Genomic DNA, 13,284 nt, shown 5'->3' with positions numbered 1-13,284 from the left:
CCCTGCTGGCCATTTTTAAAATAGTATGTAGGTGAGTGGGGTGCTAGCTGCAAGGAAGGAATCTGGACTCTGGTTTCCTGGATTTGGGGTCCCAAACTGGGAATTTTATGTCCAGTGTCCCCCAGGTCTGTGGTTAACTGATTTCTATTTATTTATTTATTTATTTATTTTTAAATTTCCATTAATTTCTTGTATTAGTAAATGAAAGTTAAAACTTTACTTCACCCCCCCTAAGGCAATAGTAAATAATCTGTGCTAATTTTTATCACATTGTTCTGCATTGGAAATAATTTTATATGCAGCTGATCTCCATGCATTGACATGGAACATGTGCTCAAATTAGTACACATTTTTGGTGTGCTAAAACACGTACATTGGAAGTAATTTTAGCGCACTAAAAATGTGCTGTCATGGTAGTAACAAGGCGCAGTAATCTTAGGATGCCTTATTACATCGGCCTCAGAGTGCTTTAAGAGCCTTAACTTGCACACAAAGGCTAGCAGGTATCCCTAATGTGGCTCTCTCATTTTGCCTCCAACAGACAGCCCTGGTATTTGGACGGATTACAAGCTTCCCACGCCTGTCTTTGGGATCCTTCAGACAGCCAGGTTTTCAGGTTCTCCACAATAGATATACGTGAGAGAAATATGCATACACTGGGTCTGCCATGTAGGCAGACTTCTCTTATATATTCATTATGAATATCCTGACTGGCTTTGGGATCTCCAGGACTGGCTTTGGAAGCTCTTCATAATGCTCTTCTGACCATATATTAGTTTAAAAAAAAAAAATTGTGTACTTATTTTCACAAGTGCCCTATTTGTACCCCTCTGTCACCTGTAAAAAAGAGCAGATTTAAAGCATATGGAAGCTTTTAGCATGCAGACTTGGCACTCATTTTCAAAGAAAACCTACCTGCATTGGTTTCTCTTTGTTAAATTAGCTTTTTCTTTTTTTATGGGAGGTGGGTTGAGATCATGTCAGACCAGTGGACTTCGCAGTGTTTACCAGGACATTTTCATGGAGTCTATCTGCAACTTTCCACAGGAGAGACAAGCAGTGGAGTGTACATTGTCAAGGCTCCTCAGCCTGCAGGGTGTAGTTTCAGTGCCACATCACAAGAAAATGCTAGCTGATATTCCATTTATTTCATTGTGCCCAAGGAGGACTCTTTTCGCCCTATCCTAGATCTCAAGAGGGTTAACCATCCTTTGCGGGTGATTTGTTTTCGCATAGAAGCTTTACACTCAGTGATAATGGCAGTTCAGTCGAAAGAGTTTCTGATGTCTCTAGATTTGTCAGAGCTATACATTCATATTCCCATCCAGTTTGAGCATCAACGAATTCTGTGTTTCGCAGTTTTTGGACACCATCAGTTTTGAGCGCTGCCTTTTGGTTTGACCATTGCGCCCAGATCCCTTTCCCAAAGTTATGGTGACGGTAGTGGCAGAGTTGAGAGAGGATGGGATTCTGGTTCACCTGTACTTAGAAGATTGGCTGATTCGGGCCAAGAGTCTAGAAGAGAGCCTGCAGGTCTCGCACAAGGTGATTTCCTTGTTGCAGGAGCTAGGTTGGATGTTGAACCTGCCCAAGAGCAATCTTCAATCATCCCAGTCCTTAGAGTATCTCAGTGTTCGGTTCAACACAAAGCAGGGCGGGGTGTTCCTGCCAGAAGGCCGTATTCAGAAGCTGATGGTGCAGGTGCATCTATTCTCGAACACCTATACACCCGACACTGTGGTCTTATCTACTGGTACTCGGATTGATGGTGGCAACCCTGAAGGTGGTGCCATGGGCAAAGGCGCATATGCAACCCCTTCAGTGCACTCTGCTGGCTAGTTGGAGCTCACACACTCAGGACTATTCGATTCAGCTCCATCTACCGATGGAAACCTACGTATACTTGCATTGGTGATTGCAAGGGGATCATCTAAGGAAGAGGGTTTCCCTAAGTTCACTGGACTGGCTAGTACTCATGACAGATGCGAGCCTCCAAGATTGGGGAGCTCACTGTCAGGAACTGACATTACAAGGGCGATGGAGAACAAAAGAGTCTCTCTGGAGCATTAATCGACTGGAAACCCTTACTGTCCAGTTGGCATGTCTGCAATTTGGTGACCGATTGCAGGGTCGAGCAGTCAGGATAATTTCAGACAATGTGACTACTGTGGCTTACATCAGTCACCAGGGAGGAGCCAAGAGCCAGCAAGTGTCGCAAGAAATGGCCCAGCTTATGGAATGGGCAAAAATGATCTTCAGGAGATCTTGGCCTCGCACATTGCAGGAAAAGACAATGTAAGAGACGACTTTCTCAGCAGATAGAGTCTGGATCCAGGAGTTTGAGAAGTGTCAAACGAGGCATTCCACTCATAGTGGATTGTTGGGGCCTCCCATTTCCGGACATGTTGGCAACTTCTCACAACGCAAACGTTTCTCGCTTCTTCAATCACAGGAGAAATCAAAAGTCCTTGGGCATCCATGCCCTCATGCAACAGTGGCCAGAGGGAAAACTACCGTATGCCTTTCCTCCATGGCCCATGTTGGGCAGAATGAGTCGGAGGATCGAGAGTCACATTGGAATGGTACTTCTGGTGGCACCAGATTGACCCAGAAGACTGTGGTATGCAGATTTGTGAAGGCTTCTGGTGAACTCTCCTCTATGATTTTCGGATCACAAGAGGCTCAGTTATTGAAGCGTGGATATTCTGCTGCAGTGATTGCCACCTTGCTACAAGCGAGAAGGTTCTTCACTTCCTTAGCCTATGTGCGGGTTTGGCGAGTGATTGAGGGTTGGTGTGAAGATCGAGGTGTTCCTCCTCATTCAGTTAAGACCCGCTCATTTTGGAATTTTGCAGGATGGATTGAGTTAAAGGGTCAGCCCTTAATTCATTAAAGTTACAGGTGGTAGCTCTTGCCTGTTTGAAATCAGGTGACTGGTAGTAGACCTTTGTTGGCTCATTCAGATGTGGCCCATTTCTTAAGAGGTGAAGCACGTTCATCCTCCCTTGCGGATGCTGGTGCCTTTGTGGAATCTTAATCTGGTTTTGCATTTTTTGGCAGGTCCCACTTCAACTGATGCGTAGCCTTTCCTTGAGGTTACTGACCTTGAAAACGGTGTTTCTTGTGGCAATTTGTTCAGCGTGTAGGATTTCTGAACTGCAGGCCTTGTCTTGTCGGGAGCTCTTTCTACAGGTGACTTGGGTTAATACATCTGCGTGCTGTTCCTTTGCTTTTTGCCAAAAGTGGTTTCGATTTTCACTTGAATCAGTCAATTTCCCTGCCGTTGTTGGAAAAGGAAAGAAATGCAGAGGAATATTGCCTGATACAGCCCTGGGATGTCAAAAGGCAAATCTTGTGGTATTTAGAGGTTTCTAAACCTCTCAGGAAGACGGATCACCTGTTTGTTCTCCACGGGAGGAGTAAACAGGGTGAGCCAGTGTTGCGGGCTACAATAGCCCGCTAGATTAAGGAGGTAGTCACGAGCGCATATGTGGATGCTGAGCAGCCGTTGCCTGGTCAAGTTAAGGCTCATTTCACTGGGGTTCAGGCAGTGTCATGGGCAGAGATTACATTTTTTTGTCTCCCGTCGACATTTGCCGAGCTGCGACGTGGTTCTTCTTACACGGTTTTTTCCAGGCATTACTACATGATTGTGCATGCCCAGGAGGATACAACCTTTGCACATATAGTGTTGATCAGACCGCGGGCAGCCTCCTGCCCTGTTCGGGAGTAGCTTTGGTACACACCACTTGTTCTGGATCTACCTGTCTTTATGCTAAGAGAGAAGAAATTGCTACTTACTTAATAATTTCCTTTTCTTTAATAAGGACAGGTGGATCTACCTTCCTGCCCTTGGCTGCCAGATGGTTGCACTTTTGTTCTCCTGTGAGGCTGCATGTTCCAGAGGTTAATGGAAAGTGTTACTCCAGTCCCTAGACTGGTGTTATTACACTCTTTATCGGAGCTCAGTGATTTCTGGTTGGCTAAGTGCTAGAATGGTTATCTGTTAATAATAAAGTTTTGTTAGTTTGTCCACAATTGGTTTTTGCAGAGAATACTGGCAAGCTAATGTCTGTGCAGGGGTCTATATAACGTGATGCCAGCTTTGCTCAGTCTCCATCTGCTGGTAGAGGTGGATAACCCACTGGTTCTGGATCCACCTGCCCTTATTAAAGAAAAGGAAATTATCAGGTAAGTAGTAATTTCTCCATCTTAGTTTTATGGAACTTCCTGTTGGTATTTCATGGCAGTAGCTCTGTTGCTCACGCTGCTGTCTGTCAGTACTGATGCCCTTCATCCTCCCTCTCAGGTCACACAAGCATGTATGCAGGAAGGCAGGTCACAGGCTATGTTTAACACTATTAGTGATCTTTTCATTTAAAGAAAGTGGAGAAATGAGAACTGCTGGAACTGCCACCACAAATGCCTTCTTGCGAGTTTGGAGCAAACTCAGTCAAATGGAGGCTATCATTTCTTTAAGTAAAAATCAGGGAACATTTTAAAATGTTTTCTGCTAATATCAATATATATCAGAAAATAGGCTCCAAAAAATAAACTAAATACTTTAAAGCATGCAGCATATTTTACAGTTGCCATGTTTTGTTTTTTTTATCTTGCAGGGCTAAAACAAATGAAAGCTAGCCTGAAGAATGTGGACTGTATAATTGAAGTTCATGATGCCAGAATATCCTTCTGTGTGATAGTTTTTTTTTTAACAGGTCTTTCATTTTGTGAGTTGTGGTTTTGGTGTTGCTTCTTTAAGCTGTAGTATTAGTTTGCTATTTTCACGATTTCAAGTTAAATTAAACACGCAAGTCTGTGATTGAAGAGGCAGAAAGCAGTTCCTTGGCAGGTTAGGAGAAACGGATGCTCACTCTCTGGGGATGCATGGCACAGATTTCTGCCAACACAGCACTTTAAAAAATCCTTATATTTGATCCCCTTACCTGCAAGTTAGACATCAGCTATGCTGATTTGCTCCTCCTATGGAACCCTATGTGTCGGTGGTATTCATTCTGAGGCCGCAAGGGCCACAAACATGTCAGGTTTCCAGTATATCTTTAATGAATGTGCATGAGAGAGATTTGAATGCACACTGCCTCTGTTGCATACAAATATATCTTCTGCATATTCCTTAGGGATATCCTAAAAACCTGATCTGTTTGAGGTCCTCAAGGGCTCGGAATCAATTCCACTGTTTGCACTCAAAAGAAGAAAATAACATTTTAATTAAAAACCATTTGTCACATAGTAACATAGTAATGACGGCAATAAAAGACCAAAATGGTCCATCTAGTCTGCCCAGCAAGCTTCCCAAGGTAGTAACTGCTGCTCCATGCAGGTTACCACCATCTTTCTCTTAAGGGTAGGAACTGCCGCTCCGTGCCGGTTTAGCTTTTTTATTTATTCCCATCCTCTAGCCTTTTAGGGATCCACAGTGTTTATCCCATGCCCCTTTGAAATCCTTCTCAGTTTTAGTCTTCACCGCTTCCCCCGGAAGGGCATTCCAGGCATCCACCACCCTCTCAGTGAAGAAATACTTCCTGCATTGGTTCTAAGTCACATAGTTCTTTCTCATGTTCCAGGAGAGAGAACTTTTGCTTTCCACCATCCCCTACCCAACATTATTCCTTCTCCTGAGAACTGCATGCTCCTACTGTAGCTCTCCGATAGCATCAGTGGACAGCAAGGGGCTGCACGTACAGGAGAAAATACCCTACAATCCAGGGCCCCAGTTTGCTGTAATGCTACAGCAACTGCCATAGAATTTTGCCTCTCACAACAAAATGGCAGGAGATTGCCCTCTAGCCCTACGCTCTTTGTCATTGCTCTGCTCCCTACTTCCTAGCCAGGCCCAACCCAGTTACTATCACTTCTCTTCTGCCAGGGTGGCTCAGCAGCTGCCACCACTCTGCTCCCTGGCTGAGATGTGTGAGGCTGGGATCGGGAAAACGCATGGCTGTAAATTGCCTTACGGTATCGTGATGGAGGTAGTCCACATATTTAATAAACACATTTTAAAGGGTTGTCTAGTCACAGAAGCTGGCATAAATGTGATTTATCACAAAGGACAGCTGAAGTTTTACCGCCTGTGAGCCAGGGGCAAACCAGAAAACAGTGTTTGAAAGTCTTTTCGTATGTTATTACTATTTTTATTTGTATTTTTATTTTTCATTCTGTGAAAGCAGGACTGAAAAAATGAGAACTAAAACAGCGATTTCCAATTGGACTCTGATTTTCACCACTGTCTTTAGTGGAGTCATTTGACTTTCAAGGTAGATTAGTCAGAGGTTGTACAGCATCGTTTCACTAGTTTTACTATTTCAGTTTATTTGTACAAAGAGCCTTTCATTTAAAATGAGGCAGTGCTATACAGCAGTGTTTTTCAAGATGACCCTGGAGTGCACCCTAGCCAGACTGGTTTTCAAGATATCCACAATGAATATGCATGATAGAAAGATCCATGCATTGTGGATATCTTGAAAACCAGACTGGCTAGGGTGCACTCCAGGGTCATCTTGAAAAACATTGCTGTATAGCACTACTTCATTTAAATGAAAGGCACTGTGTATATATAAACTGACATGGTAAAATGTGAGGCTATTTGAGGGCTAATTCTAAATGCAAGGCTTCCATTTTTTAAGATTATTTTCTCTGGGATACTAAGTAAGAATTGATCTATATACCTCATAACATCCTCTTCAAAGAACACACAAATCCATCCAATACCTCCATCTACCCAGAACTAGCATAATCTGCTGCCAAATTCAGTGTGACTTATCTTGCTTGCCTTGTATCTTGTTTCAAAGATTTATTTTATGGGTGCAAAATGGAGGAAGTCTTTCTTTATGCAGCATGTAGGCATGTCCCAGCCTTTCTGGAAAGGAAGAAAATCTCAAAACCCTTGTAATGTAATTTACGGTAGCTGTCAGTAGTTCAAACATTGAAATGTGTAAGACTTTGTAGCGTATATTTAAGGTTCTCATAAAGAGAGTTCCTTGTGAATGGAGCCTTAAATATACGCTACAAAGTCTTACACATTTCAATGTTTGAACTACTGACAGCTACCGTAAATTACATTACAAGGGTTTTGAGATTTTCTTCCTTTCCAGAAAGGCTGGTACATGCCTACATGCTGCATTTGACCTCTGTTTTCAGAAAGCAGCACAGCAAGATAGTTGGGATAAGAGATGTGTGGAATGTACAAACAAAATAACCTTTTGAGACACCCTTCACCCTCCACCCCATCCCTCGAAACATCTAATGTTGATAATTCTCTCATTCTCATCAACTGAGGTGCACGAGCAAGCAAACTTGCATGTTTATCAGTAGTGAGTGGTATCAGGTGCTGACATGTAAGGAAAATGTAGTTGGATGGGCTAGGGGCAAGACTAGTTTGGTCTTAGATTATCATGCACAACTCACGCATGGAGGGCAATTCTCCAAACCATTTACCCGGAAAATAGTGACCTACCCAGGTAACTTGTCTATCTGAAGATTGTCCTCCCTTACTCCGGCTGAAAGCACACGCCGTCTTCCATGGTGCACAGACTTTGAGCCAGACTGCGAGGAGGCATTCCCAGTGGTGTGCGCAGGTCAGGAGAGGAAAATACAAGAAGCCTGAATTATTTTCCGACCCACACGTGCTATTTTCTATTGAAATTTCACCCACACCAAAAAGCAGTTGTAAAATACGCAAGTGCTTTGTATCCATGGACATTTTACAAAGGGAAAGTTCACGCATGCTTTCAAAACTAAGTAGAAGGTTGAGGGATACCAAGTACTTGTGGATTTTACACCTAGATGGGGAGTTTGAAAATGACCCCTCATAATATGTCAGCCATGCATGTGCAAAAAAGATGGAAGCTTTTAATTGATTTCGGTTTGGAGCTCAAATAGTTTTTAAGATCAAGCATGAGAGAACATAAATCGGGCCCAATTAAACTTGCAACTTAATTCACAAGTGCTTAAAAATAGGACTCCAGCAATCTTAGGAGCTCACAAACCAACGCAGCTGTTTTACTATCTGCTCCATTTGTAGTGCCTGCTGGAAGGAGGGGCAGTGTGTAAGAAGTAGGAAAGCAGAATTCTGTTTATACATTCATGGCTAATCATTCACTAAAAGCTGTGTGACTCATCTGCTAAAGATTAGGGCTGTCAAACACTAATTTATCACATGCCCCCTCAAGCATTTAACACTAAGTGATCAAAATAATCCATCACAGAGTTCCTTATGCCACCCCGATGTAGGACGATATTTGCCCAGTGTCGGCATGGCTGGCGCCGCTTTCCTAAAGAGGTTCCACCTAAGAAATTGTGCAGCATCATGATGCCCATTCTTCAAAGAAGAAGGAAATGGGCCCAGTTATGTAGCTCTAGGGGGTTGCTTGAGGACATGCATTTTCATGTGTTGTGTTTCTTTGACTGTGCCACATCCCACTCTCTGGCCGTAATCCTCTCTTTCATGAGAACCTGGGAATCAGACCTCACTTACTTCTACTGAACAAAATGGACTTGGCTGATCTCACAGAGAAGCAGGTATGGCAGTGGTGGAGTTTAGAAACAGTAAGGTAACACTATAAATGGAGACAAAGATCAACCAGCCCATCCAGTCTGCGCAATTATTCCTAGCCACAGTGCTAGGGATATATCCCAGCTGCCAGCCATAAGAGTATAACCGCTTGTAAGATATCACACCTTATTCAAGAAATGTTTTTGTCATCTTAACTCCTTTCTACTCTACCTTCTTAGGCATGCTAAGTATATAAGATTGCCTTCTCATATCTAACCACAACACTTTCTAATAATTTGAATGACTACCAATATTTGCATTAGCTGTTGCCTGAATATCTGGCCTCCTAGGTCACCAAGACATTTCTGGACAGTACCCATCCCCCACCATATTCCATTGCTTTTCATCAGGATTCCTGAACTCTCTCTCTCTTCACATAAAGAGAGTAATTTTCAATTGGACTTTTCCAGGAAAAGTAGTGCTTTACCTAGAGAAATGGCCCTTTAGACAATTGTGCAACCAATAGCGTCATAAAACTTTTGTGCATACACATTATATATATGTACTTTTACACACATGGTTGAAGTCTGGGCAAAGGCTGGGACTTATGCACATACTTTTTGATTTTAAAACGTGTGTATGGGTGTAAATTCTCTTAGCAAAGCACCAAATTAAGTTATAATTGTACGTGCATAGTTTTTGCTGGGATACACACAAATGTTTGTTTTGAAAACTGATGTAACTTGGGCATATAACAGTCTGCCAGTTTATGCAGCCTGTTATAAAATTACTCCCTCATTGGGCACAGTAATGGTGTTCAGTATTAGAAAAACAATAGACTAAATTCAGTGTTCCCTGTACTTACCCAGATCAGTCCAGACTCCTGAGTTTTGCATCCCTGCCAGCAGATAGAAAGTTTTACTGAACCTGCTACATAAATCACGTGTTCCACGTGCAGTTCCTCAGTATTTCTCTTTCTCCAGCAGATGATAGATGGTGCAAAGCCTGCAGTCAGGAGACTAAATTGGGGATACGAGCCTTCCTCCCACAGGGTTTTTGGGTCCGGGTGGATTCTTACCTGTTGGTTGAGGTAAATGAGCCGGGGGTCGGTGACCCTTTTGTACGCTCGCTCCTTGCTTCCCTGGGGTGTAAATGTGGTGATTCAGATCCCTTCACGAGGCTGCTGAGGCAGCTGTAGGCTCAGGTTAATTCTCTCTTGTTATTTCTCAGCCCTATGTTCCAGCCTTGAAAATTTTGATAAAAGTTGTTTTTTAAAAGAAAGAAAAGTTAAGGAAACTGAGGACGGCCAGCTTCTGCCATTACTGTTATGGGTGGCTGGGCAGCTCAGCACGGGTTGTTCCTGGTGCTGTGCTGTGTTTTAAAATTCCCTCTGAGGGGAAAATGGTCCATGGGTTGGTTTGCCACAATTGCTCCTTAAGCATGTCAGCCTTTACTCAGATTGTTCTGCCAGTGGGGAAGGGCCGTCCGACAACCCCTTAGCCGCGAAAAAGAAGCTGGCGCCAGCACCTGTTCCTTATTTATTTTATTTTATTTATTTTTAATTTTTATATACCGGAATTCCTGTATGCAATACAAATCAGTCCGGTTTACATGTAACGAAAAGGTTGCCCTGGTCTGGTAGATTAGACTGGGGTTTTTTACATAGAACATAGAATGACAACAATCAACTATTGAACATTATTACAAGGAACAGTGAAAGTAACAATAGTATTTAACAAACCTATAATATTATTATAACATTATTCGTGTTCACGTTTTACAAGGCACTTTGGTAGCGTAAATAGTCTGCAAGTAATCGGTTAAATAATATAATATGAAAAGGATGACTTAAATAAATAGATATTGTGAATAATCAAGTCCGTGTATGAAATTGAGTGTCAATGTGTTTGTGACACCTTGCAATGGTTGGATCTGAAAGACAGGAGGAGGTGCCTAGTTTCACTCTGGGAATTGGAATGCTTGCCTGAAGAGCCAGGTTTTTAACCTTTTTTTGAACTCTGGTAGATTGGGTTCGAGTCTTATGTCTGGTGGGAGCGCATTCCATTGATGTGGTCCCGCAGTGGATAGTGCTCTTTTTCTTAACGTTGATTTGGCGGGAACTGCGACTAATGTGCCTTTGTAGGCACTTCTGATGGGTCTGGCCGATGATTGTAGGCGAAGTTGGGTTTGTAGAGATATAGGTGCGACGTTATGAATTGTTTTATGGATAATGGTTAAGGTTTTATATATGATTCTCTGTTTGATGGGTAGCCAGTGGAGGTAGCTCAAGATGGGGGGTAATATGGTCTCTTCTATTAGTGTTAGTTAGGATTCTGGCTGCGGCGTTTTGTACCATCTGTAGGGGTTTGATGCTGTTGGAGGGGAGGCCCAGTAAGATTGAGTTGCAGTAATCAAGTTTCGAAAAAATAATGGATTGAAGAACGAGGCGAAAGTCATTGAAGTGAAGGAGTGGCTTTAGTTTCTTTAGGACCTGTAGTTTAAAGAAGCAGTCCTTGGTGGTTGTGTTTATGAATTTTTTAAGGTTAAGTTGATTGTCAAGCCAAGTACCTAAATTCCTGACGTCTGCAGAGAGCTCCATGTTTAAAGATGTGGTTTGTGCCAGACTAGGTGGGTGGTTGTTCAGGTTGTGTGAGATTAGTAGCAGCTCTGTTTTGCTGGAGTTTAGAATCAGGTTTAGGCTGGAGAGTAGTTGTTTAATTGGTTTAAGACAATTCTCCCAGTAGACGAAGGTTTTTTGAATTGATTCTGTGATGGGGATTAGGATCTGGATGTCGTCTGCATAGAGATAATGAGTAAGCTTGAGTTGAGATAGCAAATGGCAGAGGGGGAGGAGGTAAATGTTGAACAGGGTAGGGGAGAGGGATGAACCTTGTGGTACGCCTTGGTCTGATAGGATGGGGTCAGATTCCTTGTTGTTGATTCTGACCTTGTAAAACCTGTTGGATAGGAACGATTTGAACCAACAGAGGGCTGTGCCTTTGATTCCTATGTTTGATAGTTGTTCTAGGAGTTGTGAGTGATTTACCGTGTCGAACGCTGAAGATAGGTCTAGTAGGACCAGTAAGAATGACTGTTTTTTCTCCAGGTTCAAAAGTAAATTATCAGTGAGGGAAAGCAGAAGGGACTCTGTGCTTCGAGATTTGCGAAAACCATATTGTGCCGGGGAAAGAATGTTGTGCTCCTCGAGGTATTCGGAAAGTTGTTTATTTACCGCTTTTTCCATCAGTTTGGAGATCAGGGGCAGGTTTGCAATGGGTCTGTAGTTGGCTGGGTCCATGGGTGATGCAGTTGGTTTTTTCAGTAGGGGTTTGAGGATTGCAAGTTTTAGCTGATTAGGAACTGTGCCCATGGCTAAGGAGGTATTGATGATTTCTGCAATAGGTTTTGCGACGGTGCTAGAGATGGCAGTGAGCAAATTAGTAGGGAGTGGGTCCGAGGGATGTGCCGATGGTTTAATTTTTTTAAGTAAGTTTTCAATCTCCATGGCTGATGTGGGCTCGAATTACTCTAGTCTAGAATTCAGAGTGAGTTGGTATGTGCTATGAGGTGTTGGAAGCGTTTGGTGGGTTGTAAGGGAGAGGGTGAGGTTTGAGATTTTTGTTTTGAAGTAGGTGGCTAGTTCGTTGGCCTTACTGAGCGCTAGGTGGTCTGGAATGGATGGTGGTGTTGGTTTGGTGAGTGATGAGACGTAGGAGAATAAAGCCTTCGAGTCGAAGATGAAGTTATGAATTCTTTTTGCATAGAAGTCCTTTTTTGTTTTGTGTATGGCGTTTCTGTAGGTGTTGAGGGTGGCTTTGTAGTCAAGTCTGGATGTGGGAGAAGGGTTGTTTCTCCAGCTTTGTTCTTTGTTTCGTAATTTCTGTTTCAGGGTTTTGAGTTCTGGGGTGAACCATGGTTTTCTGTTGTCTCGTGTCGGTTGGATTTCTTTTGAGGAGGTTGGGCAGAGTTGATCCGCTATTTTGTTCGTGAGTTTGATCCATGAAGTGGTGGCTGTGTTGGCGTCTGAGAAGTCAATTTGTTTGAGGTCTTTGGAGCATTGTTTGTTGAGTAACTCCAGTGCGCATGGTTTCCTGAAATGAATGGTGGTTTTGGAGATGTTTGGAGGAGGTGTGTTTTTCATTTTGAGGGTTGTGTCTATAAGCTGGTGGTCTGACCATGGGATAGGCGTGCAGGTGGGATTTGTATGGATGGACCAGCTCTCGTTGATAAATATGAGGTCTAATGTATGACCTGCTTTGTGAGTGGGCCCGCTGATTATTTGTGTGAATCCAAGGTGACTGAGGGAGGTAAGGAAGGTTTCGCAGTTAGTGGATTGAGGGGTGGAGTCTACGTGAATGTTGAAGTCTCCCAGTATGATGGTTGGTTTGTCTGAATTTAGATGTTTGGCTATCATCTCTATTAGAGGGGAGGGGTTAGTCTCTAGCGTTCCTGGTGTGGCGTAGATGAGGAATATTTGTAGATGTTGCGATTTGAATATGGAGCATTCAAGTTTTGAGGTGGAGTATGATTGTTGTAGTGTTATACCCAATTGTTTTTTTTGCAGCAAGTAGAATTCCTCCTCCTTTCTTTTTCGGTCTAGGTATTGAGAAGAGGTCGAAGGATTGTGTAGGTAGTTGGTTTGTTAATGATATGTCCGTGGGTTTTAGCCATGTTTCAGTTATTGCACATATGTCAGGGTTGTTGTCAATTAGGTAATCATTTAGAAGGTGCATTTTTTTGGACAGTGACTGTGCATTGAATAAGGTTAAAGT

At 42.9% G+C, this 13,284-nt stretch overlaps 1 protein-coding gene across 4 annotated transcripts in view; it reads left to right on the top strand.

Annotated features, from left to right (window-relative positions):
• The window catches only part of MTG1 (mitochondrial ribosome associated GTPase 1), an 86,023-nt gene that overhangs the window by 23,580 nt on the left and 49,159 nt on the right, over positions 1-13,284 (top strand). For all 4 annotated transcript variants that reach the window (XM_029609603.1, XM_029609601.1, XM_029609602.1 and 1 more), the window contains exons 3-4: positions 4,620-4,684; positions 8,434-8,538. In XM_029609603.1, the coding sequence (XP_029465463.1) occupies positions 4,620-4,684; positions 8,434-8,538 (170 nt within the window). The remainder of the gene's footprint in view (positions 1-4,619; positions 4,685-8,433; positions 8,539-13,284) is intronic.

The sequence above is a fragment of the Rhinatrema bivittatum genome, chromosome 7 (assembly GCF_901001135.1).
Source record: "Rhinatrema bivittatum chromosome 7, aRhiBiv1.1, whole genome shotgun sequence".
In the NCBI taxonomy this organism is placed as follows: domain Eukaryota; kingdom Metazoa; phylum Chordata; class Amphibia; order Gymnophiona; family Rhinatrematidae; genus Rhinatrema; species Rhinatrema bivittatum.
The sequence above is the reverse complement of the archived record's forward strand: the minus strand, read 5'-3'. Positions and strand labels throughout refer to the sequence as shown.